General features: G+C 42.0%; 1 protein-coding gene across 1 annotated transcript in view; it reads left to right on the top strand.

Annotated features, from left to right (window-relative positions):
• ARHGEF38 (Rho guanine nucleotide exchange factor 38) overlaps nt 1-27,444 on the top strand; it is a 159,700-nt gene that overhangs the window by 3,592 nt on the left and 128,664 nt on the right. Inside the window, exons 2-3 of the mRNA XM_063919288.1 lie at nt 20,195-20,382; nt 25,394-25,517. Of these exons, the coding sequence (XP_063775358.1) occupies nt 20,195-20,382; nt 25,394-25,517 (312 nt within the window). The remainder of the gene's footprint in view (nt 1-20,194; nt 20,383-25,393; nt 25,518-27,444) is intronic.

The following is a 27,444-nucleotide window of genomic DNA, read 5'->3' as shown; positions in this document are numbered from 1 at the left end:
AGAAACGCCGGCTTCCTGTCAGTCAAACAGCGATTACGATCTGTATGCATTTTCTGTCACTATTACCTCACATGTGCGCAATGTGAACGCTACGCATGTTCGATAATCACTTGATTTGCGATTTCTCTGACTAGCAATCCATGCTGAATTAGGCCCAACGTGTGATATATCAAGACACCTTCAAATATTAGGCACAATTTCTATGTGGACCTACAATATACTGCATATGTCTAATTATACCTTCACAAAACACAACATTAAATGTGTATATATATATATACTAACTATGCTATATCATACACCCCAACACACCAACATTTCATTACATTGAATTAAAACAGAAGCATGGTCATGTCACAATAGAGAAGTGACTGCACTATGATGGGGGGGTGTCTACACTCATGAACTGATAGGCTATCCCTTAGGCCTCCCCCCCTCCTTCTGTACATAAATCCTTACCGCACACCGGTAGCATGTGTGCGCAATGCAGAGCAGTTGTAAATGGGACCTACCTTCCAATTTTCCCACTGCGGACACAGGCAGAAAAGATCTCTCTACTCAACTCTCTTACCTAAATGGGGTGATGCGTTTACAATTAAAACTAGTCGGCATATTTATTGTGTCTAGCCTTTTACCCCTGACATATATAATTTATTATCATCTATATTGAGGATAATGTTCCAAAAATATATTACAAAAAAATAATAATTTCAATTTACTTCTGGGTTCAGACCCGACATTCTTACTGACGTGTGGTCAGCGGTCTACACCGGGTACAAGCAGCAGAAGGTGAAGACATGCTCTGGAAAACTTTGTGAAAATGTACAGAGAGTATATTTGTTTTTCCCATCAGTCTCTGCACCACTGAGCAGTAGAGCAATTTTTGTTACTATGAGACTACAGTATATATACTTGATGCCACATATAGGGCCTGATTCTGGGTCGGACACATATGTGAAAACAGACACATCACCTGTATTTGAGCCGCCTGCGCATGCATCTAAAACATGGAAAACACAGTGTGCACATGCACCACATGATGTGTCTGAAGTGGCAAGTAGGTGTTTGCACGCCGCATCTTGTGTGAGCGGAGACCATCATCAAGCAGGCGTTTTTTTAGCGGGAATTGGGGGCAAGTATCAAGATGCACTGAGCGGGTATTTCTTATGGCAGTGTCAAGGGAGTGTGATGAGCCATAGTTACCTACTCTCCTGGATCCAGCGGGAGACGCCCAATTATTAGGGTAATTTCCCACATCCCCGGAAGAGTGGTCACCCCTCCCGCATTGCACCCACTTCCTAGTAAAGCGGGCAGAATAGGGAGATAAATGCTATGAATCCACAGTCCGTTGGGAGGGGGGCGGTGCTTAGTGACACAATACTATTATAATTCAAATTTACACAAATAGTACCATTTTTCTCGTGAGGGGTGGGGCCTGATGACATGTCTAGCTCAGCCCTGCCCCCATCATCACCCACCTGCTTCTCCTTTCCGGGCTTCTCCCAGAGAGGAAACTTCAGTGTCGGTAAATGTGTCTTAAGCGTGTATGTACATCTCCATGCATATGAGGAAGTGTAGCATGTTTCTGACAGATCCCTCGTATCTAGCACCAGGCAGGTGCAAGTACCAATACCAATGACAGTTGTATATGTGGACACTAGAACAGTGGGCGGGATAGGCTTGCACTTTTAGACACATAGATTTCCTACTTTGTCAAGCCGATTTTTCCATTAGCCTAGGAAAGTAATTAAAGTGCAATGCTGCGGCCAAAGGGAAAAGCTGCTGCAGACGCGTGCAATTCAGAATCAGGCCCATAATATTTCCTCTGTCATTTTCATGCCTGAGGCTTTTGCAAGTAGAATCATTTTGCTCAGATCACAGCAAGCTGGCATGGGAATTGGTTTCCAGGCGGCCTCACAAACATACTCAGCATTCTTGCCAGCAGAGATACTGTACCAGCTTTGTTTACTGACAGCATGTTCCTCAAAATAAATGTGATTGATAATACTGTGTATACTGTCAGTGGAGGTTATTTTCAAAGTACAAAAAGTCTACTGTACAATGTAAATGGAACTTTAGGACAAGCCTGGGCCTCTGCTTACACAAGTGCACCTAGATTAGCTCTGTGGCACATGATTTGCAGAGCAAGTATGTGGTGTTTGCAGAGATGTAATCTTGTACTAATCTTCTGCCAATATCATGCACCATATTTAGAATTGCCTCATGAGTCATGGCACTGGCAACCCACACAAGCCACACCCAGATCCACCATAGTTATGACCAGGTCCATATTTATCATGTCCACGCACACAGATTTATTTCAGATTTCCAAAACTATCATAGTCAGCGGAAAATAGAGATTATTGGGAAGAATAATGCTTTCAGGATTGCCACCAGTACAGCACTTACTTTCCTGAAATTTAGGATGAATTTTTCTAGCTCCAAACTCGTAAAGACTGTCTTTTATGCATGTGGAAGTAACATAAAAGCAGAAACAGATTTACAGTAGCTATGGACAAATAGGTTGTTGGGTGCCTAGAATAGGCAAAAGCTGAGATGTGGCTGTTTCATTTAGCAGCAAAATAAAATGACAGTTGGAATAAGAAACAATTAACTGCAGTGAGTTTGATTCATTAGATCGGTGATACATATGCTGTGAGACATGAAAGTGAGCTTAGTTTATGAAGAAAAGCAGAATTTGTGCTTTTCGATTGCAATCATCATCCTTTTTCTTATTTACATATCCATGTACAGTAATCCATTTGAGACTATTACCACTAAAGAATTCATTACTAATGTATGAAAATATGAGTCCTGTTTTGTTTACAACAGGTTATTTGCATGCTGTCATGCTGGTTGTATAAACATGAATGTGTACTTCTGCTTTCTGAAGAGAGGCTTGTATAGAACACATAGACATACTGTATACAATCAACTATAAGGCTTCTTTAATAACATGGTTTGAATAGTACAGATGTGTTAGAGTAGTTAATAGTTATCTTTAATACAATTTAGACTGATGAAGTAAATGTCTTATTGGCTTTCAGGGGTTACAGCATGTGTATTGTTGGCAGTATGTCATGATATACTCTATGTACTATTGAGTGGTGCAGTATTTGCTTAGAACTATGTACATAGAAAATAAGTATAACACAGCCATGGTAATAAAGTCACTGCTGTCCAATTACCATTACTTGGCTGAATGTGGTTGCTGGTTGTCTTATCATGAAGTCTCTTATTGAAAGGAAGTTGCAAATAGAATGTACATTTTATGAGGTTTTTAAGCACTTTAAACTAAATGTAGCTTTATAATGTCTGGAAATCATGTCCAGCAGAACCATTAACCACGAGAACATGCAATCATTCACATATACGGTGTGATACCTAAGGTGGCAGACTGGCGCCTAAGCGCTAAAGTTTTTGCTAAAAAAAAACGCATCTAAAAATAGCATATTTATGCCCATATGCTGCGGCGTACCTGTTGTGATCTGCCAGGCTTACGTAGATACACTTATACCCAAATCAGATGACTATACCAGTACATATAGCATACAGTATGTGAATGTAGAGTGCAGAGTATTTCTGAATTAACACATGATTATTACCTTGTTATGCATGTATTGATTGTCTGTGTATTGCCCATTAACAGTGTTGTGACTGAGTCTGCCCCACTGTAACCATTAAACACATTTTACCATCGCTATTAACACCCTATTAGGTAGATACACAATTCTTTTTCACCGCGCCACCACCAATATCTAACATAAATCACTCTGATTACTACTAATGCATTCCCTTCATTTGAATAAAACAATGTAATGTGAGGACTGTGAAACAATGAGATTTAAAAAAAATAATATATTTATTTGTAAAAACCTTATATTTTAGATAAATTTATTTTTTTAAATGGCCATATTGGTAACAAAGGTAATCACACATGACATCGGTTTGTGATGTATCCATCCATCCTTTTAAGTATGTACCTCAGCTGCACTTCTGTAGATAAAGGCATTTCTAGGCGCACTGAAAGCTTCAAACACACCAAAGGAGCACACATGTAATACAAAGAGTGGCTGATGTAGAATTGGACGTAGTTACGTCACAAGCACAGGCGTAAAATGCATTCCAAAAAAAAGATGTAGTTTGCACATGTAGCAGAGATATTCGCATCTCAAGACCAATGCAAATGCTCAATGTTCATTATTGTGGCTTCTTGTTGGTCCTTCTGCCCACATACCTCGCCCTTCTGCAACATCACATAGCGCCATCTAAGACACTACCACAAAGCCCGGGACAAATGGGGCAGCCTAGCTGCTTCATATTAACTTATCAGGTAATGGGGACTATTCTATTTGGTCCTGTGGATATTTATATTATTATTATTATTATTATTATTATGGAGAAAAAAGAACTAATAATATTAATTAAAACATAAATTAGAAGTAATCAGGATAATAAGAATAATTGCATGTTGACGTTGTTTTCCTGTATGTTGCCCAGTTTAACTGTGATCAATTAATTAACTGCACATCACACACTTCATGAAGTCCAAGTCACAACTCTACGGTTTACATTACGATAGCATCTCATCACAGTGGGTAACATCAGTAAAAATATGTTTATTTGAAGATAATTTTATTGTTTCTTGGAATACGATTTTTCACAACAAGGAATCCTATATCTACTTGCTGGGAGAAAAAAAATTTGTGGCTCTCCAATCAAAGTCATTTTATTAATATGTCACTTAAAAAATAAAGTTTACATACTGTACCTTTGCTGAAGATAGATAGATATATAGACAAACAGAGATGAAATTATACCTTTGATAGAAAAACTTCAGCGGTAAAATGCTTGTGGTCTGAATTTTATCACTTCAGTAGGATGATCATGTGACAAACTTACACTATAAACTGCCATTGTGATGTCACAGCTGTGTTGTGTAAGCCATTGTTTGGTTGGCTGATCATGTGACAGGATTATATCCTAAACAGACAATGGGCACGATTCAATTCATTGACAGTTGAATAGCGCTGGGATTTAGCTCCCGGTGCTATTCAATACAGTGCCATGTGACACCCAACAACGGGATTTCTTCTCACACCCCCGTAGGGGTGCGAGCAGATATATGACAAAAGTGCTGGCGTGATGCTGATTTCTGCCCTTAGTGTGGCGGAAGCAGTGTCACGCCGGGCACTTAAGTCGGAGAATGCCTGTTCTCCCGACACAACACCCTGTTTAGTCTGGGAGAACGGGCATTCTCCGACTTACCACTGCACTGTATTGACGAGCCCCAGGAGCTAATTTCTGGCGCTATTCAACTGTCATCTATTTGAATCGAGCCCATTGTGGTATTTCATTTGGTATAGCTGTCAGATGCATACCTCCCAAGTTTATAAATGTCCAAGGAAGGACATCTTTGCTTGCCGGTGCACTCTCAAAATTAGGAGAGTGGTCTTGCGGTACGTTTTTGTTACTATGGGGGCATGAGCAGCACTCTGTGAGCTGCTGGCCTTGCCCCCTGTCACTCTCTGGCAGTGAATAGTGCTATGCAGTGCAGCGTAAGAGAGGGTCTCCTAATTGCCCCTCCCCCCACGCGGAACACTGCAGCCCGCGGGTGAGACAGTCCATGAAAAACGTGACTGTCCTGACAAAATCAGGACATTTGGGAGGAATGCAGATGGGAGGAAGGGAAGAGTGAGGATGCCTGGGAAGAGGGAGGGAGAAGGGACAGGTGGAGAGGATGGAAAGAGGGAGGGGAAAAGGGGGGAGGGATTTAGGGTTGGAGGGAGGGATTTAAAGTTGGAGGGAGGGAATGTGGGAGGGAGGGAATGTGGGAAGGAGGGAGATGATCGGTCTGAGGATTTTAGGAAGGCTGCAAGGGAAAGTGGCAAAGAGTTTGGGAGGGCGGGAGGGAGGGTAGGAAAGATTAGAGACCGAGGGAGTGTAGAAGGGAAGGAAAGTGGTAGGAGGAAGGTATTTTAGGATAAAGGGAGGGAGTATAGGTGGAAAAGAAAGTGGGCGGGAGGTATTTAGGAATGGAAAGAGAAAACGTTGGTGGGACTGAGGGAGTTTTGGAGGAAGGCTGGATAGGATGGATGTTGGGAGTGTGGGAGTAAGGGAATGTTGGGATTTAGATATGGAGGGAGGGTTTTAGGGAAGGAGAGAGTGAGTTTAGGAGGGAGAGAAAGTGGGGAGGAGCAAAGTATGGATAAGTCAGAGCCGGCCCTAACCGATATGATGCCCTAGGCAAGATTTTGGCTGGTGCCCCCTAGCACTGCAGCTAGTTTTGCCTCAGACCCTGCAGCCCTTTCTCACCACCATCACCACTCACCCATAGCAGTACTTATTTTGGTGTTCCTACCCACTATATTTTAAATAGGAACAGTGCACACACTCAGCGCGACAAAAAGGGGCGTGTTCATTTGGGAGGGAGCATGGCGACACAATAGTACCCCCAATTCAAATTATGCCACACAGTAGTGCAACTTTATTCACATTATATCATGCGATAATGTCCCTTATTCACATTACACCACACAGTAGTACCACTTTACCTTATATACGTTACTCCTCACAGTAGTGCTCCTTAATCACATTACATTACACTGAATTGCTCTTTATTCACATTACACCACACCATATTGCTCTTTATTAACATTAGACCAAACAGTAGTGCCTTTTCTATGCATTACGCTATACAGTAGAGCACCTTATACACATAATGCCACACATTAGTAATGCCTTTATATACATAATACCACACAGTAATGCTACTTACAAATAGGACACACATTATTAATGTCCTTTTAAACATAATGCGCCTTACACATTATGCCAACCTTTATTAATGCCCTTATACACATAATGACACACATAATGCCCCTTACACATATCTGAACACTATTGCATAACGAACCTACCCACAACAGCACTCACCCGGCCGCTAACACTGTGACCTCTGCCTCTGCTTGGATACAGATATGTCATACGTCTTATTTTCATTGCTATGTGACTAGGATACACAAGCAGCTTCTGCTGATTAAAATGATATGTATCATGCCTATATATTCTCTGTGCGACTATGGCTGTAACTGTAATGTAGCATTTCATATGCAGATACAGCCGCAGGCACACACAGAATATAGGCATGCCGCATATCATTTTAATTAGCAGAAGCTGCTTGTGCCCCTTGGCATGCCAAATGCCCTAGGCATTTGCCTAGTTTGCCTATGCCTAGGGCCGGCTCTGGATGAAGTGTGGATGGATCGATCCCAGAAATAAAAGTCTGGTAATGAACTGAATTTGCTGGTTAATTGTGCTTTCTCTATACAATTCCATAAATGCCATTGTGTGAGCTAATGTTAATGGAAAATGATGTACTGGCGATTAATAGTTAATGTATATTAAGAAAGTTATTCCACATATTTAAAAAATACAAATCTGACGGGGAAGCAGAGTCATTTCAGCACTATAAGGAATGTAACAAAATTTGCAAAAAGGAAATAAGAGCGGCTAAAGTAGAAACTGAAAAACTAGTAGCAAAGGAAAGCAAAGCGAATCCCAAAAAATTCTTTAAATACATTACTAGCAAGAGATTAAAGAAGGAGAGTATAGGCCCTTTAAAAGACAAGTTGGGAGTCTTAAGCAAAAATAATAATGACATAGCGGACACACTAAATTAGTTTTTTTCAACAGTATTTACTACAGAGGACCCAATTCAGGGAGTGACACACAATCTCAATAATGAGAATATCCCACTGATAGGTACTTATTTAAGCGAGGAAGTAGTCTGTGACCGATTAAAACATTTAAAGATTAATAAATCACCAGGGCCCGATGGTATTCACCCAAGGGTTCTAATGGAGCTTCACTCTGAACTGGCAAAACCGCTATTTTTGATCTTTAAGGATTCAGTTATATCAGGTATGGTTCCCAAAGACTGGCGTATAGTGGAAGTAGTGCCTATATTCAAAAAGGGAAGTAAAGCTGAACCAAGTAATTATAGACCAGTTAGTCTTACATCTATAGTGGGGAAAGTATTGGAAGGTATTCTAAGAGATAGTATTCAGAAGTTCCTTGAAGTCAATAAGGTCATTAAAAGGAATCAACATGGGTTTATGAAGGACAGATCCTGTCAAACCAACTTACTTGGCTTTTATGAAACAGTAAGCGCAAACCTAGATCAGGGTAAAGACGTGGATGTAATCTTTTTAGACTTTGCCAAAGCGTTCGATACTGTACCACACATGAGACTTATCTACAAGCTACAAGAATCAGGGCTAGGAAGCACAATATGCACTTGGGTCAAAAACTGATTAGATAATAGGGAGCAGCGCGTTGTGGTTAATGGATCTTTTTCAACTTGGACTGAAGTGCTAAGTGGTGTGCCGCAAGGCTCAGTATTAGGACCGCTATTGTTCAATATTTTCATTAACGACCTAACAGAAGGTCTAGAGAGCATGGTGTCAATTTTTGCAGATGATACCAAATTGTGTAAGGCTATAAACACAGAGGAGGATGCCGAGTCTCTACAGAACGACTTAGTTAAATTAGAAGCATGGGCAGCCAAATGGAAAATGCGCTTCAACACAGACAAGTGTAAGGTAATGCACTGTGGTAACAAGAACAAAAATTACACCTACCTACTAAATGGGGTAAAATTAGGGGATTCTGTACTGGAAAAGGACTTAGGTGTCCTCATAGATAGCAAACTAAGCAGTAGTACCCAAAGTAGGACTGCAGCAAAGAAGGCTAATAAGATATTAGCATGCATAAAACAGGGTATTGATGCTAGGGACGAGAGTATTATACTCCCATTATATAAATCACTAGTGAGGCCACACCTTGCATACTGTGTACAATTCTGGGCACCGTACTACAAAAAGGATATCCTGGAGCTAGAAAAGATTCAGTGGAGGGCGACCAAACTAATTAAGGGCATGGAGACGATGGAATACAAGGAAAGGCTTGAAAGACTAGGCATGTTTACATTGGAAAAGCGGAGACTTAGAGGGGACATGATCAACATCTACAAATATATAAGGGGACAATACAAAGAGCTTGCGCAGGACCTGTTTTTGGTTAGATCAACACAGAGGACTCGTGGACACTCGCTCAGGTTAGAGGAGAGGAGATTCCGCACAATACGGCGTAAAGGCTTTTTCACGGTAAGGACAATACGTGTTTGGAATTCCCTGCCTGAGGGAGTTGTAATGGCGGAATCTGTCAACACCTTTAAGAATGGGTTAGATAAATTCCTAATGGATAAGGATATCCAGGGGTATGGTGCATAGTCATGCATTATAGTTACTATAAATAGGGATAAAATGCAACGGCTGACATCAGCATCAGTCAGAAATTTTAGTCAAATCATCATGCATAGGAGACCACAAATAGGTTGAACTCGATGGACAATTGTCTTTTTTCAACCTCAGATACTATGTTACTATGTTTTTTTTATAACATAAGTACACCCTCTGCCCTAGACCATCAGGGTTGTCACCAGCATGAAGGGAAAGGTTCCCAAGAGAATAAAATCACTATCCAGGAAAGGGGAATAAAGTTATGTGGGTTACTTGTTAAAAACGTTAATCAAAAAGACAGAACTAAGTTTAAAAAAAATAGCATATAGAAAGGAACAGACTTTTCTAGGGACAACATGTGAGCATAGTGGTTAGCATTGCTTTAAAGCACTGTTGTCATGAGTTTAATTCCTAACCATGGCCATATACAGTGTGCAGATGTCTTCTGGGTGCCCCAGTTTCCACCCATACAAAAAATATACAGTGCAGGTAGGTTAATTGGTTATTGACTAAAATGTACCCTAGTGCAGTCCTCAAGGCACCCCAACAGTCCAGGTTTTAAGTATACCCATGCTTGGCCCAGGTGACTTCATTAGTACAGTTCCTCGATCACTTTAATGTAATCATCTGTGCTGAGCCATGGATATCTTACAACATGGACCATTAGGGAACCTTGACAACCGCATTTGGGAACCCCTGCCCTAGTGTGTGTGTGTGTGTGTGTGTGTGTGTGTGTGTGTGTGTGTGTGTGTGTGTGTGTGTGTGTGTGTGTGTGTGTGTACGTGTGTGTATAATCAGTCAGGACTAATGTGAATAACAAACATTCTCTGTACAGTGCTACTTACTGCAAATGAAAGTAAGAATAACGGAACAAAAACATTTTGTACCAAATACAATGAGTACAACTGCTGTAGCTGAACAAGGCAAAGTAAACTGTTGTGAATCGTGATAGGTATAAATTAATAATTAGTGCACCGTGTCCCCTCGTATGACTCACTTCGTTCGCCATGTTTCAGGCAAGGTGCCTCGCTCCGCTCCCGCTTCGCTCAGCACAGGTTACCGTTCCCAATCATAGTCCACGTGGAACATAAAGTGTGAAAAAATTCAAAAAAACTGTTGTTTTTTTTAAAAACACGTCGACCTTTTTCCATTTCGACCTAGTACTTGTCGACCTAGTGACCATGTCGACCTAATGCATGTCAACCAATAGTGGTCGACCTAATGACTGTCGACCTAAGTGTGGTCGACCTAATGACCGTACCCCAACATTGTTGCTTTAATAGCTACTGGCCTGCCTTTAACTGGGCCCCCGGGTGTGTTAAGTAAATAACCAGCAATTACATCCTTGTATTTATATTGCAAACCTCAACTGTAAAGTAGGCAGTGCTGGATTGGTTTAAATCCAGGTGCCATTAGTAGAAACACAGTGGCAGAATCTTCCCATTTCATGTACTATTTCTGTTTAACAGAAAAAGCTCTACAAGCTCAGAGATAATATATTATGGGTGGCAATCAGTACTCCAGGCCTTAGCAGAGAGGAGGTAAATGTGAAACACGATTGGAGGAAAAAAGTAGCATTTTGCAACCTATTCTGAGTTGGCCGCATACGTGAAATGCTAACATATATATATAGGTAGCAAATGTGACTCCCACCAATGTAACTAACAGGAGCAAGTGTGCCCGAATTGCGACAGGAAATGTGGCTTCACTCTGAGCACAAAATTCCCTGAAACAAAGAATACAACTAATTACAAATTATAGTGAATTCCAAAAGAGGCAAGTTGCTCAAGATAATTTACTAGTCCATTACAGGTGCTTGCATTGCAAAGGATGGAATAATCTAGACAGGAAACACATAGAAATCCCCGGAACACTATAATTAGAGATGTGCGGGTACTGTTTTTTAAAACCTAACCCACATAAATTTGACAAAGCCGAGTATTTCCGAGCAGGGGCTTGGGTTTTCCACCTAAGCTTGGATTCCAAGACGAGTCAAAATGTAATCTTTCCGGCGTCAACTCATGTGTGTTTTGGATTCTATAAAAGTACCTCCCACAGTGATTTGGGCTCCATTTTACACAGGACATTGGAGGCTTAGGGTAGGTTGCAGAACTAAGTCAGCATACCTACCAACATTCATGTCCAGAGACCCAGGACTTCTGTGCAGCTGAAAAGGGGGATGGCCTCAGTAAAAGGGGGCATGGCTTCATGGTAATGCCATGATCGTAAGCCATGAGACTTGTTTTCATCACTAAGGGGGTATGTGTGAATGCCTGTAATAAAATGAAGACCATTGTCATGCCTGGGTTGAAGACCAGAAAGCTGCCTCTTGTGTGTGGAATTATTTTTAACAAAATCCTGACAACATCTGTCAAACCATCTGTACTATTTGGGAATCAAGTTCATGCACGTTATCAAAATCTGAAAAAATGCTTTAAAATATTAACAAGCAGTCCAGTATAAGCTACCAGCAGTTTTAACCAGCACATGCAATCTACCCATCAACATCCTCATCATCAACCTCCTCTTTAATGATCGGAGGTAGTCCTTCTAAAAAAAACTGGTTTGTGAGGACCCAAACAAACCAAGCACTTCAGCCAGAACAGTGGCAGTCCCTGTCACTGAAGTGCTTGGCTTGTTAAACTGTTTATTTTCTTTTAAATATACAACATAAAGGAGGGTGGGAGCACCCAAGGACAATTCCATCTTCCACCACTTTTTGTGATGGCCTTTTTTGCATAGACAAACATTTTTATTGGTTATTGTTAAAAATTACTAAAACATTACTAATTGGCAACATTGCTCTGTTGCTTAGATTAGCCAGTCTTTGACCAATATTGATGAATAATATTGTGAGCTATGAGGTAGTCAAAATTGGAAATCAATGTTACTGAGGTTAATAATACTGTAGAAGCAAAAACATGTCCAAATTATATGATTTTAACTGTTTTTAGCAATAAAAAAGAACAAATACAGAACCAAAACCAAAACACACAAGGGTGGTTTTCCCAAAAATGGAAAACAAAAGCAAAACACAGATGGCTGTGATATGGCTACATGATAATAGTACCCAATTAGGGCGATACATTTGTATATTGCTACATGATAATAGCACATACATTTATATATTTGTACACTGATTTTTTTTCTTTTTTTTTCTTGAAGCCCGAGGTGCGTGGCTTCATCACCCAGTGTCTGTGCCAAATGTGCTGGAGGCGTAGGTACTTGGACCCTATCCAAAAGGAGAAGGGCCCCTTTACTCCACTACCCCTCAGAGCCAAAAGGCCTACTGAGGGGTAAAAGGGACTGTGGGTCCCCCCTTGTCGAAGCGCAGAGGAACCCTCGAGTATCCCCAAGGTTGGCCAAAGATTCCCCCTGGGGATCAAAACAGCCTCTGGCCCTCCCCAAAAGGAGACGGCCTCGGCAACTAGGGGAGAGTGTGGTCCATAAGGGTCTCACCTAAACCCCAAACAAAAAACCGTGACGTGACTTATAGAAAAAACATAAGTAAGTGCTGTGTAGTGCAAAATAGTGCAAAACACGTGTATAAATAAATAAATAAGCCCCAGCCAGAAGGCCGGGGGGGGTATAAAAAAATTATCCATGCCCTAGCCAAAAGGCCAGGGCAAAGGAAAAAGTGCAGCAGAAGGTGGGGAATTGAAAGTGCAAAGTGCCGTACTAGTGCAAAGGTGGGCAGACATCACCAGTGCATATTCAGGCACCCCTGGCTCTTCCTGCACCAGGGGCACATATCACCTCGAGCTTCAGGCTGCTCCTGACCTCTCAGCCAGACCAAGCTTCATACCCACTCTGTGCCAGGATCAACCCCCAGTACGAGAGTAGATACTAGACCAGGCCGTTCCCGCTAGACGTAAGGGGTCCTATTTCAACCTCTAAATAGGCAACAGATACTAAGCCCAGTTTTTCTCCACTCTCCACCAGAGGCATTGCCACACACCGGCATGGTACTCCACAAGGTGTTTCTCCATTCCACACTAGGAACCTCTCACGCTCCTAGTGTAAGAACAGGTACTCCACCAAGTGTTTCCCTCGAGCAGGTACTACACTTGATCTTAGCCAAAAGGCCAAAACTGATAGTTAACTCACCTGGGGGATCCTCCAAATGACACTACAAGAACCAGCATGCCCTCCTGTTACTGATCCCATACATGCATTTTTGAACAGTGATACACTAAAAATGGCAAGTTGCTCAGATCAATTTATTAGTCCATTTCAGCAATCAAAAACAACACAAAGCTGCCTGGAGAAAAGCTGTGCAACACGATAAGTAAAAGAAGCCACAACTTGCGCTCAAAGTCAGCTCTGAATGAGCTCCTGTGTCTGCACAACATAATGCAGAATGGGGAGGACAATAGACATTTCAATGAATACACAAATGGGAGATTCAATTCTCCGCGATGTGCCTGTGCAATATTAAGCTGCACACATTCTTATTATTAACCTTTATTTATAAGGTTCCACAAGGGAACTTCATCGCTCAGTTACAGAGTACATAAATATCAAAACTTACAATGCAAAAAAAGGAAGGACAAGTACAGGGTATATAAACATGGCTGCATCAGCAGACGACACTGAAATAAGTATCAGGAATTTGGTGCCAATGAAGGGAGTATGGAGTAGAAGATAGTTTAAGAAAGAGAAGGAAAGTCATATAAGGGAAGAGGGCCCTGCTCGTGAGAGCTTACATTCTAAAAGGAGGGGCTGACAGACAGGGGAGACACAGATGGGATAAAAAGTGAACGTGAGGCAGAAGGCTTAGAGTGAGGGTTTGTTGGGTTTAGTGAAGAAGTTGGTCTTGAGAGCCCGTTTGAAGTTTTGTAGAGAGGTGGAGAGTCTGAGGGTAAGAGGTAGCAAATTCCTGGGAAAGGGAGCAGCACATGCAAAATCTTGGAGGTAGGAGTGGGAAGAAGTTATTAGTAGGCAAGAGAGTTGGCATGCATTAGTGGAGCAAAGAGGACTGGTGTGAGTGTACAGGGAGATAAGGCCAGAGATGCAAATGGGAGAGGAGTTCAGAGATGCAAATGGGAGAGGAGTATGTAAGTGCTTTGTAAGTGAGTGTGAGAAGCTTGAATTGGATTCTGAAGGGGTAGAGGAGACAGTGAAGGGCTTGTAAGAGAGGGGAGGTGGATGTATTACGTTTGGTGAGGAAGATGAGCTGGGCTGCAGCATTGAGGATAGATTAGAGTGGAGAGAGGACTTTCTCAGGGATGCCAGATAGGAGAAAATTACAGTAGTCCAGTCTGGAGGTGACCAGTGAGTGGATAGGGGTCTTAGTGACATCCTGGGTGAGATAGGATCTGATCCTGGAAATATTTTTGAGATGAAAATGGCAGGTATGTAAAAGGTGCTGAATGTGTTGTTTGAAGGAAAGGGAGGAGTCAAGGTTTACTCCAAGACAGTGCACTTGGGGTCTAGAGGAGATACAGTAATAGTGCCATCAATTGATAATGAACTTGTGGGAGGTGAGCTTGTGTGGGAGGGTGGGAAGATGAACATCCTAGAAGAAATAGCAGAGAGACAATTTATTATTTATTACCAGTTATTTATATAGCGCACATATATCCCGCAGCGCTTTACAGAGAATATTTGACCATTCACATCAGTACCTGCCACAGTGGAGCTTACAATCTATATTCCCTAACACATGTACACATGCACACATTCATGCTAGGGTTAATTGTGTTGGGATTCAATTAACCTTCCAGCATATTTTTGGATTGTGGGAGGAAACCGGAGTACCTGGAGGAAACCCACGCACCGGAGTACCTGGAGGAAAAACACGCAAGTACGGCGAGAATATACACACTCCACACAGTTAGGGCCATGGTGGGAATCAAACCCATGACCTCAGTGCTGTGAGGCAGTAATGCTAACCATTATACCATTGAGACAATTGGAGATACGAGTGAGGAGAGTGGGGAAGAGGTCAGGGGAGGAAAGGTAGATTTGAGTATCATCAAATATCATCATTATAGTAGAATACAGTAAAATTGCTGATTGTCCTGCAAACCTTTATATCAGGCATTCCCAGCCTTGGTCCTCAAGAAACACTAAAGGGGGGTACTGACGGGAGAGATGTGTGCTGAGCGAGGGGGGGATGGACAGGGGCCGCTCACTTCACACTATGCAGGCTCAATCTAGCACTGGTGATAGCGATGTGCGGGGCCGCGCATCGCTATCGCTGGGGGGCATACACACAGCAGATCCGAGCTTAAAATCTAAGCAATCTAGCAATCTCTCCGGGTGTACCCCCCTTAACAGTGCAGGTTTTATTGAGTTCCAGATTTCATCATAGATGGTTAAATCAAAACAATTTAGGTACCAATTAAGTTATCTGTGCTCAAGCATGGATATTATTAAAATCTGAACTGTTGGTGTGCTTTGATAACCGATGTTGGGAATGCCTGCTTTATATGCTATTAGGGAAAATTAGGGATATTACTGTTTGCTATGGGGGTTATTCCGAGTTGTTCGCTCGCAAGCTGCTTTTAGCAGCTTTGCACACGCTAAGCCGCCGCCTACTGAGAGTGAATCTTAGCTTATCAAAATTGCGAACGAAAGATTAGCAGAATTGCGAATAGACACTTCTTAGCAGTTTCTGAGTAGCTCCAGACTTACTCGGCATCTGCGATCAGTTCAGTGCTTGTCGTTCCTGGTTTGACGTCACAAACACACCCAGCGTTCGCCCAGACACTCCTCCGTTTCTCCAGCCACTCCCGCGTTTTTCCCAGAAACGGTAGTGTTTTTTCACACACACCCATAAAACGGCCAGTTTCCGCCCAGAAACACCCACTTCCTGTCAATCACACTCCGATCACCAGAACGAAGAAAAAACCTCGTAATGCCGTGAGTAAAATTCCTAACTGCATAGCAAATTTACTTGGCGCAGTCGCACTGCGGACATTGCGCATGCGCATTAGCGACTAATCGCTCCGTTGCGAGAAAAAAATAACGAGCGAACAACTCGGAATGACCCCCTTAGTGCCTTCATCCGTCAGGCACTGCCTTGCTGTTGCTTACACTTGTTTGTCTTCCCAGGGCCATTAAAACATTTGTGGGGTCTGGGTAATACTGATGGGCATGCTTGGAGGTGTAGCCATGCCCCATATGAAAATAAAACAAAACATGTAAAATACTATGCTGGAATACATTTATACCATTCAGCAGCTGATCCGGGCACTTCCACAGGCCCGGGTAATTAGTACCTACCCCCCCCCCCCCCCCTTCACCTTGTCAGCCCTGTCTCTCCCAAATCTTCTGGTATATAACTAACTGTAATTTTTCATATTAATTAGAAGTATCATGCATCACTAGTAAGAAAATTACCATGAAATGACCAGTACCAGCCTAGCATTGTCTGACTTTGAAGCATTCTGCAAATAACTTATTGTTTTGAAATTTCCAGAATAATGCACTTAATAATACCAGCTCTATTGATCTGGCATTTCTGCATAAAATGGGTACATTATATCTTTATAAATGTCAGTCTCTAGAGAACAAAACATTGTAACATTGCTGTAATGATCATTTTCAGACACATTTATGTAACGGCTGATCTCCTAGTCTTCATAGTCATACTATCAAGTTGCTGATATTTGGCTTAGTGTTGTACAAAAATTGATAAATCATTTGTCTAGGCTAGGGTTAATATTTTCAATGCCCTTTCAATAGAATCAACATCGTATAATTTTTAATATTAATAAACAGTTTATTTAGCTAAGTAACGTCAGACAGCTTAATTGGTGTGGCTAGGAAGTCAGATGACTCAAAACTAGAATAAGCACTTAAATTGTACCGGAAAATATGAGCTCATATCACCCGAGGACATATGTTTCAGTATTACACTTCTTGCTATTTGTGAACATATTCCAATGCTGAACTGTACTTTCCTGTAAGGGTACAACAATTAACCAACGACAAAAAAATGTGAATTAAACAAGAGGTTTGTAGCCTACAACCTGTTAACTAAGTATATTTTATTGGGTGTGGTATGAAATGTCAACATTCAAAATGTTGACATAGTCTGTATGTCAACATTAAAAATGTCAACATTGACAGGATGTTGACATTCACGGAATGTCAACATATTAATCTCAACATTCGGCATGTGGACAATGCAATTTTACATTCAGTTTTAATGCAACCCTAATCCTAACTCTAACTGCGACCTAATCTTAGCTGCTGCCTAACTCTAACTGTAGCCTAACCATAAATGCAGCTTAAGCCTAACCGCAGCCTATCTCGAATTGCAGCCTAACACTAACCGCAGCCTAACCCTAATCTAACCCAAACAGCCTATCCATAACTGCAGCCTCATCCTAACTGCAGTCTAACTCTAACCACATCCTAACTCAAATTGCAACCTAACCCTAAGCACAGTCTATCCCGAACTGCAGCCCAACCCTAACTACAGTCTACCCCAAACTGCAGCCTAACCTTAACTGCAGCCAAACACTAATCGCAGCCTAACCCAAACTACAGCCTAACCCTAACTGCAACCTAACCCAAACTGCGGTCTAACTGCAGCCTAATCCTAAATGCAACTTAACCCTAACCACAGCCTAACCCTTACTGCAACCTAACCAAAACCGCGGCCTAACCACAGCCTAACTCTAACTGCAACCTAATCCTAAATGCAATTTAACCCTAACCACAGCCGAACCCTAACTGCAGGCTAACCTTAACGCAGCCTAACCCTAAACGCAGCAATACCCTAACTGCAGCCTGATTTAACCCTGAATTTAACATTAGTTGTAACATTATAGCTGTCAACCTTTTGGCAATGTTAACATTTAGTCAATGTCAACATTCTGAGAGACAGCTCTTTTACTGCATATCTCTTTTATTAGCTATTTTCTTTCAAAAGAAATGGAAAAACAAATAGTTAATATAACATTTTAATCCCTTAGTGTATATTGGATTTTTAGGAGTAATATAAATGAAGAAATTCATTCTTCCATTCAGTTTGTGAGCAGTTATATGATTCCAAATGCTGGATTCTATGGTGATAACTTAATTTCTGACCAACTATTATTCAGTGACGTTGCACAGAGGATCAGCAAACACATTGGCCCAGCGCTGCCTCCATACTATGCTACAGTATGTATGGTTTTTTGTGACCACTTCTTGTGACCACATAAGTACAGCTCAGCCTCTGCCACAGATATGGGTTACCTTCTAACGGGCATATTTATCATTCTTATTATTACCAAAATAATGTGAAAAGGGGTGTTTTAATAAATTAGCCTACCAGAAGAGTGTAGGTAGCCCAGCTGATTGAGAAGACATGTTAAATACAGTAAGTGATTAGTAGTGCTTCTATTACATACCTCCCAACTGTACTGCATTCAGCGGAATAGTCCTGTTTTCCTAGGACTGTCCCGCTGTCCCATCCGTGGACCGCAGTGTCCTGTGGTGGTGTGGGGATGAGGCAGTTGGGGGGAACTCACACCGCTGCTCATAGCAGAGCAGCAGGTAAGCAGCAGGTGAATAGACAATGCAGGGAGAGGCTGGGGGTGTGCCCAGCAACTTGGAGAGTGCTAGCCACACCCCCACAGTGACAGGACCAGGCATGCTGTGAAGCTCCACCCCTGCTCCCAGAGGCTCTGTCCCCTTTGCGGCTGTGGGTGCGCCTTCAGCACAACAAAGATGTCCATCAATGTTGGGAGCTATGCTATTATGAAAATTATGGAAAATCCTGCAGATGAAAGTGGTTATGATGGTAGTCTAATGTTCTTTAACTGTAGCTTATCAGAAGAAAGAGACATTTCAAAGATAGTTTTTATTAGCACATGAATAATTAATATTGGCATACAGTATATACAGGGGCTGATTGGGAACAAAAAGCGGCCCTGGAAAAATTTGTACTAGTGGCCCCACATGGGCAGCACCAGAGGTGTAAGTTCTAGCCATGGGCCATGGCAGCAGCACCCTCCCCACAAGACTTTCCAGATAGTGGGCATGTCCAGCATCAAGGGGGAAGTTAAAAAGAAATAAAATTAAATAATATGAGCACATTATATGATACACCTTCAGAATTTAGGAAACTATATCATTCTTTAGAAATATATATTTTCTTGCTTATTACACCAACCGAATCCCAATCACTATTCACTCAATCTTATATGTCAGCCAAGCAGGCAGACAGAGCATACACTAGATCATCTGCAATCACAGGCTAAGTGGCAAAGTCATTTTCATATATGCAAATTATTTAGCATCTTATTCATTATGTCTATAAAAAGGACCACATATCCTCAAACAAAACAGGCCCCACGGGTGCGTCGGCCCACCGGGGATCTTCCCTGTAAACCCTATGGCCAATCCGCCTCTGAGTATATAGTATGGGCTCAGCAAGACATGAGTAAATTACATCAAGTGGTATTTAAGGGTTATTTATTCATTTTAGTGCTACATGCTTTTTCACTGCTATATACATTAATGGTCAGATGCCAAGCGCCCCTTCCAGGGAAGAGAATAGTAAATTGATATCTTATGTTACTGTGCAGTGTTGTATTCAAAATGGGTGCTGCGGAGCAAAAGAGGACTTGTGCCACACACCCTGTATTCAGAATTCACCTCACTGTGTGCTGACAAAGATTAACCCATTGTGTTCCATGTTATACACAGCACTACTTACCATCCTGTGGGCCACTTGCTGATGTCAGTCATAACTTGTGGGTTTATAGTTTTATAGTGTGTGTATGTATATATATATATATATACACACACACACACACACACACACACACACACACACACACACACACACACACATACAGTATGTATATATGTATATAGAGTAAAGAATGAAATTTTAACCAGTGGTGTGGGATATCTTTTAATTGAGCCTTCCCCTTGACTTAAAATAGAAAAAATGGCACCCAGTGTTGCAGCATCGGCTCCAACATCTCCAGTGCAAGACACGACGGAGCTGAGGATAAGAAAAATGAATAAGAGGGCAAAGATTATTGGAGAGCTGATTCAAACAGAAAAAGATTATCTGAATGACCTGGAACTCTGCATCAGAGAAGTTGCTGAACCACTCAGAAAGCACCATGTAAGTATTGGATTGCTTCGGTTTGCACCATTTATTACATAAAACCATACTTATGTCTTATAGATTGGATGCAAAATCAAATGTGATGTTGAATTATATACAATTTTTTACATTTTCATAATGTGCAGTAGATATGCTGGGTGTGGTTTTTAGTATATCAAGGGATCTTTGTACTAAGCATAAAGTCAGTTAAAGTACCAACCAACCAGCTCCTGTCATTTTTCATACACCCCCTGTAACATGGCAGTTAGGAGCTGACTGGCTGGTACTTTATCACTCCCCACTCTATATATCTCTCCAAGGCTTAATAAATAGACCCCAATGTCTGTAACATGGCAGTTATAAGCTGATTGGCTGGTACTTTACATGTATCCGCTTAATCTCTCTTAGAGGGGTCTATTCTTAAACCAGTGAAAAGGGTGGAGAAGTGAGCCAGTGGAGAAGTTGCCCATGGCAACCAATCAGCATTGAAGTAACATTTATAATTTGCATACTATACAATTATACGGAACAGCTGAATGTTTGCCATGGGCAACTTCTCCATAGGCTCACTTCTCCACTCTTTTCACTGATTCCTGAATAGACCCCTAAGGCTTAGTACATACAGACACCACAGACTATAAACTGACAGAAGTTCATTGGCTGGCACTTTACCTCTCTCCACTTTTTCTCTCTCCAAGCTTTGATACATCTCCTCCAATATCCCTTACTCAGCATTCTGTTTGTTTGTTTGTTTGTTTGTTTGTTTGTGTGTGTGTGTCACTGACGTGCGGTCGGGTGAAGCAGGTGAGACAGAGTCTTTACTGTCATACTAACGTTTGCACCAGAGTTTTGACTGTATAAAGTGTGTAAAAAAATACAAAGAATATGTTAGAAATATCTTCTTTGCATTATTCTAATAATTTTATAGCCAAAACTCTGGAGTAAAAAGTCTATGGCAGGTGAGGCAGTGCCTCACCTGTTCATCCTTTCCACACATCTGTAATCAAAACTCACAAGATTTCCAGGAGTTTATAATGCTGCACCTGTGTATAATGCCCAGGTGTACCCTTTGGCTAATAAATTGCATTTAAATCTGGCTCTGGGGCTAGCCAGTGCCTCCTGAGCTATTTAGCTCACTGCACGTCCCGTGTGTGTGTGTGTGTGTGTGTGTGTGTGTGTGTGTGTGTGTGTGTGTGTGTGTGTGTGTGTGTTAAGGTGGGTACACACTTAGCGATATAGGGGTGTATTCAATTCTTGTCGGAACTGCCGTCTTGTCAATGGGGCTGCTGTTTTTCTGACAGGTCGGCAATTCTGACTTGTCGGAAAACAAGTGGATCGGTGGATTAACCGCGGATCCACATGTTTTGTCGGATTTGTGGCCATATCCGACAGCTTTTTTTGACAATGTCAATCCGACTCTGTCCGCAAATTGAATACTGCATTGTCGGTATAAATCCCTTAGTGAATTAACTATATCACTAATTTTCCCCCTCCTGACCTATATAGTTTACTATATCCCCCAGTGTGTATGCCACCACTGACCGAGGCACTACCCCGCGGGTCGTTAACAACCCTTGGTCTCGGCCGTGCATGCAGCTCAATTTGGACTCATCATCCAAAGCTGCATGCTCCAGCCGGCCGCGGCATGACGTTACTGTGTGATATCGCTAGTGATTTCGCACAGTGTGTATGCCTGCTGTCAGGCGGCCCTGCCCGGGAGGGGAAACACTAGGCGATGTCGCTCACTGAGCACATCATCTAGTGTGTACTCACCTTAGGTGTGTCCACCATTTTCCATGTATTTAAAGACGAGCAAAAGGATATGGGAGGCAAATAGTGCAGGTGGGAAGCAAAGAGTGAAGATGTGATACCTTCAGTATTTCTGGTAAATCTGTGGCTGTGAGGAGATCCCTGGCCAGGCTATTGCTATGTAAATATTAAGGATGTGTCTGGTTACAGAGTGAAAATGAACAATTTCCTACAAAATATAAATGAACACTTTAACCCTCTATTTTTATTTTCACTTTGTATTTGACTAATAGGAACATTTGTAAATTCTAGAGCCCTTCTTTGAATTGAACAACAATCCTCTGGCAACACAATAGCTTGAGGATGTAATGTTATGGTAATGGGTATTTATGATATTACTGGAAAAGCGTTATAACTCTGGGGACATGAACAGATATTTTATACATATGACAGAGAACACCCAGAGAAGCAGGAGACAATTCTCTGTCTGGCATATTTACTTTCTCCTTATGATAGGCACAATTAAGCACGGACCATTTTTGAGGTTTGTGTACTTTTAAACCTAAAAGAATGTTGATTCTTCTTATATAATAATGTAAATTGTATTATTCACATTAACCTACTAAAACTTAGATTTTCTTCATAATCACTAGAACTATTATAATTTAAAAGGCAGAACATTAAGGTTTTAGCAGAGGAAATACTGTGCGTACTATACAGGAAAACAGAATTGTCTCATATTAAACAGAACAAATTGTACCCCACTGATGGTTTAGATAGATAGAATAGCTTGGATCACTTTACCTGTTTTGTTAACATTCACATTATTTGTGGTGGCATCATCTATTGGCTGGTCTATGTAACATGATCTTTGGAAAGGCATCTCCCCTTCCTTTCACTACTTGCAAGGTGATACAGGGAACAGACTGACAGCAGGGATATTAATAGCTAGTGGCATTGGCGTATTTATAATGGGTGCAGTGTGTGCGGTGCGAAAGGGCCCCCGGGGTCTAGAGTGGGCCACACAGCACCCATTATTTTTGATACTTACCCTCCAGAGTCTCAGGGCGCAACAGCACTGCAGAAATCACTGGGAAAATGTTGTTGCGCAATTTTCACAGTGATTTACAAATGCGCAGTAGGAAAATCAATAGGAAAATGGCCGCCGTGCCTAAGTTCCTAACAACAGAAACCATGATAGAGAGACATATTGCACATTATTTTTACTTGTTGTATGAATTATTTTAAAAACAATATTCATCTTACTGTATATACAGTTTGTGGTACTCCAGGTGTAACAGATAAGTTAGGTGTAGGTGGTACCTTACAGCTGACTGGCAACTCCAACAGATCTTCCTTCTTCTTTGGCAAGGACTCCACAAACTTTATCCACCTTAGGCTGTAGCAGAGAGGCTAGCCCCATACACACAGTAAAATTACATAATGGGCGGTATTCAATTCTTTTCACCCCCTTCCACACCTGTTCTGTTTCTGCTGATGAGCGTGGTATAATTATTTCAGCTTGCTACCCCCTGGAAAGTGAGGGCTCCCAACCCTTTACGCAGCTAAACCTGATTACTATGGGCATGATATGCGCGATAACGGGGATCACTTTAAAAAGAAGAATGGGCGTGATATATCATTTGAATACCGCCCAATGTGACAGCTTTGATAGTTAGAACAATCAAGTACATTTATTAAAGGGGGCTAAGGAAATTTAGCTCCAGACCAAGTTACTGTCTCATGAAAATAATGACCACCACACACTTTGCAATACAGTGCAATACACTTGCAATGGGTACTAACCCTTCCTGATAGTTAAATGGGTTTCTCTATTTTGGCTGCTGCAGCACCTCTCTGGCTGTAACGAAGGAAATGCAACTGTCACAGCCGCTCATACCCCGGTGCTGTCCTGTCCGCGCTGCTGCTGTTTCCCATCACTGACCCGCTCACTCCTCACCCGTCCACGCTCTGTCCCCGCTCGTCTCCTCACCCGTCCACGCTCCGTCCACGCTCGTCTCCTCACCCATCCACGCTCCGTCCCCGCTCCTCTCCTCACATGGTTCCGTCCCCTCCTACCTGTCCCCGCTCCCCCGTCTCTTCTCCCTGGTTCCGACAATGTCCATCCAACTTTAAAAAAATTCGGACTGACATTGTCGGAACCAGGGCCAAAACCTGTAGGTTTGGCCGTGTTCCCCACAATACACACGTGGATTCCAACAATCCATGTGTTTTCCAACAAGTTGGGAAAACAGCCGGCATTGAATTGGTCGGAACCCCTTCCGACCTAAACCTGTTGGAAACTGCTGCCTTTCCAACAAGATGGTTGTTTCCGACAAGAATTTAATATATCCCATAGTACCAGCCAATCAGCACCTAACTGTTACAATCTGTGCTTAGAAAATGATAGTTAGGAGCTGGTTGGTTGGTACTTTATCTTCATCCACTATTTCTCTCCAAGGCTTAGTAAATAACCCCTACGTTTTAAAAATGACAGGAGCTGATTAGTTGGTACTTTATATCTCTCTACTTTTTCTCTCTCTATGGTATGGTTTGATACATCTCCTAGATATAGTGGCATTTCAGGCTTTTTACACAAAGCCATTACCTGGAAGCATTGTATGTGTATTCTGGAAGTACAGTATATCAATCAGGCTTTGACTTCAGAATAATGTGAGTGGACCTGTACATATACACTTACTGACAAGAATTCACTTTCTCTTGCTTTATGTCCAATAAATTTTGATGTTACCCAAAGTGTTCAGAAGTGTTAAGGCTCTGTGAAATACAAAGGAGATCTATGGACATTATTATTTAAGTACACACTAAACTGTGCTTCAGGGAAGCTTTAACACGCTGTTAAAAGTGGGGACAAAGTTTGAAGCTGTGTCTATGTTTTAAATTGCATTGTTTTCCAGTGTTTGTGTGTATGGTACTCAACACTTAGGCGAAGTAGCATTGTTTTTGTTCAGTTGAAAACCAAAAACTAGTGAAGGATGACAAAGAAATCTAATCCTTGTTTTGTAAATGGATTACAAATCATGGACACAGCATGTCCTACGTTTTTTGCATCTATGGTTCGTTATGCATCAACTTAGCATTTGTAATAATACTGTTTGACATTTTCGTTGCCCTCCATCAATCCATAGTGTTCTATATGTTCCACTGAGACTGCAGAATTTGAACAGGCTACCTGGCTTCAAGTGGGAACACTATAAAGTAGCATGTGTACAATAATTCCATGAAAATGAGTTTCTATTTGTTTATTGTGTTTTGTCAGTCAGAACGCTTGGATGTGGATGCTCTATTCAGTAACATTGAGTCTGTCTGCCAGATATCAGCTAAACTCGTGTCCCTGCTGGAAGAAGCTACAACAGATGTGGACCCTGAGCACCAAGTGATAGGTATATAAGCAATTATTTTCCTTGCATATATATCAGGTATACGATTTGCACTGATCATGTATGAACTCTAGCTTTTATGACATAAAGGAACTCTCTGCAGTGGGACACCCTATTATGATGTTAGAATAGTACCAACTGATATTTATTACAAGTGACATCACTGGCACTACTGAGAGAGATCAGAGTTTATACCAACTGTCATTACATGCCAACATGATGACATCATCTTTTATCATTCTTTGGGGTCTATTCGTGTATGAGCAACAGGAGTGACTGATCTATATTACTAACTATATCGATGCGATGTACATAGTTCGAAGCAGAAATTTACAAATACTTACCTGTCCAGCAAAATTATCCAAAATCTGCCCCCTCGCAATCCTAGGAAGAAGTGAGGGCCACGAGATACAACATAGGACCTGCCGGTGCATGCACCTAGTAGAAACAGATACAGGTGGCCTGGGACAGAGCCTCCACCCTGCCTCGGTGGCCAGGAAGTCCCAGGCAGCTTTATCCAGCAGCAGGAAGGCAGGCGGTGGGCGAGGGGGGGAGTTTGAGAACATGTTGAGAACTAAGCATTTAGGCGATCAGTGTCATGACCAGCAGGGGAGATGCCCAATATAAGAATGCCCTGAGCCACTGTGACTGTTGATAACACCCTGCAATCACTGGCTAGGGCATGGGCAGTAGGTGCCCCCTGTGGGGAGGTCCATAGGACAGTGTGGTAGAGATCAGTCACCTATGGCAGGAGCCGGATCCCAGCCCTGGAGGTGAGTCCATGCTGCTGTACTGCGGGATTTCCCCCTGTTTTAACTATAATTACTTAGCACATTTTGTGAGAACTATTTGCACCAGATAATTGGTGGGAGAACTACATGTCCCAGTTTGATTGTACATCAATCACTTCTTGGGGCTACGCTGATTGGCTTATAGAAGGCGGCAGAGAGATCATGGATAATGCAGGAAGACAGAAGTCTTTGCTGCTCTACTCCAATCAGAAGCCTCCTTATGCCATCCAGAGATGTCAATTTTTTTTAGAAGAAAAACAGAAAGCAGAGCTTTCCATGCTTCTATTAATCGCTCTTACCATACTGCTATATGGGGAAGCAATATCTATTCTAATCATGGCCACCATGCTATCTCGGAATGAGATGTATGTACATGTACCCTCAAACCATTCCTGAACAATATTTGCAGTGTGGCAGTGTGTATTATGCTGCTAAAACATGAAGGGGTGTACTTAGTCTGCAACAATCTTGGTTTGGTAGGTGGTTTGTCTCAAAGTAACATCCACATGAATGGTAGGACCTAAGGTTTCCCAGCAGAACATTACCCAGAGCATCACACTGCCTCCACCTGCTTGCCTTCATCCCATAGTGCATTCTGGTGCCATCTCCTCCCCAAGTAAATGACGCACATGCACCTGGCCATTATCATGATGTATAGAATATGTGATTCATCAGACCAGACTTCTTCCATTGCTCCATGGTCCAGTTCTGATGCTTACAAGCTCATTGTAGGTGCGTTCAGCAGTCAACAGGGCACAGCATGTGCACTTTAATGAGCCTTGTGCACTCATAACCCTGTCATTAGTTCACTGGTTGTCCTTCCTTGGACCACTTGTGGTAGGTACTAACCACTGCATACCAGCCGTTTTTTTTTTACACCCTAGGCAAAACTTGAGCTTACTGCACCACTGCCACCATCAATACCCACTTTCCAATTCCTCAGGTAAAACAGCAGAGATAGCATCTTTTAAATTCCACAGCTGTGATACTTAGACTTAGTGGCACCCCCTAGATCCCGGGGGTGTGGTTCGTTTTATCGACAGACCTGTCGACCTAGCACATGTCGACCTAGAAACCCTGTTGACCTTCCATCCATGTCGACATAGTGACTGTCGACCTATAGTGGTCGACCTAAACAT

The sequence above is a fragment of the Pseudophryne corroboree genome, chromosome 1 (genome assembly GCF_028390025.1).
Source record: "Pseudophryne corroboree isolate aPseCor3 chromosome 1, aPseCor3.hap2, whole genome shotgun sequence".
Lineage (NCBI taxonomy): Eukaryota > Metazoa > Chordata > Amphibia > Anura > Myobatrachidae > Pseudophryne > Pseudophryne corroboree.
This window is presented reverse-complemented; position numbering and strand designations above follow the sequence as displayed.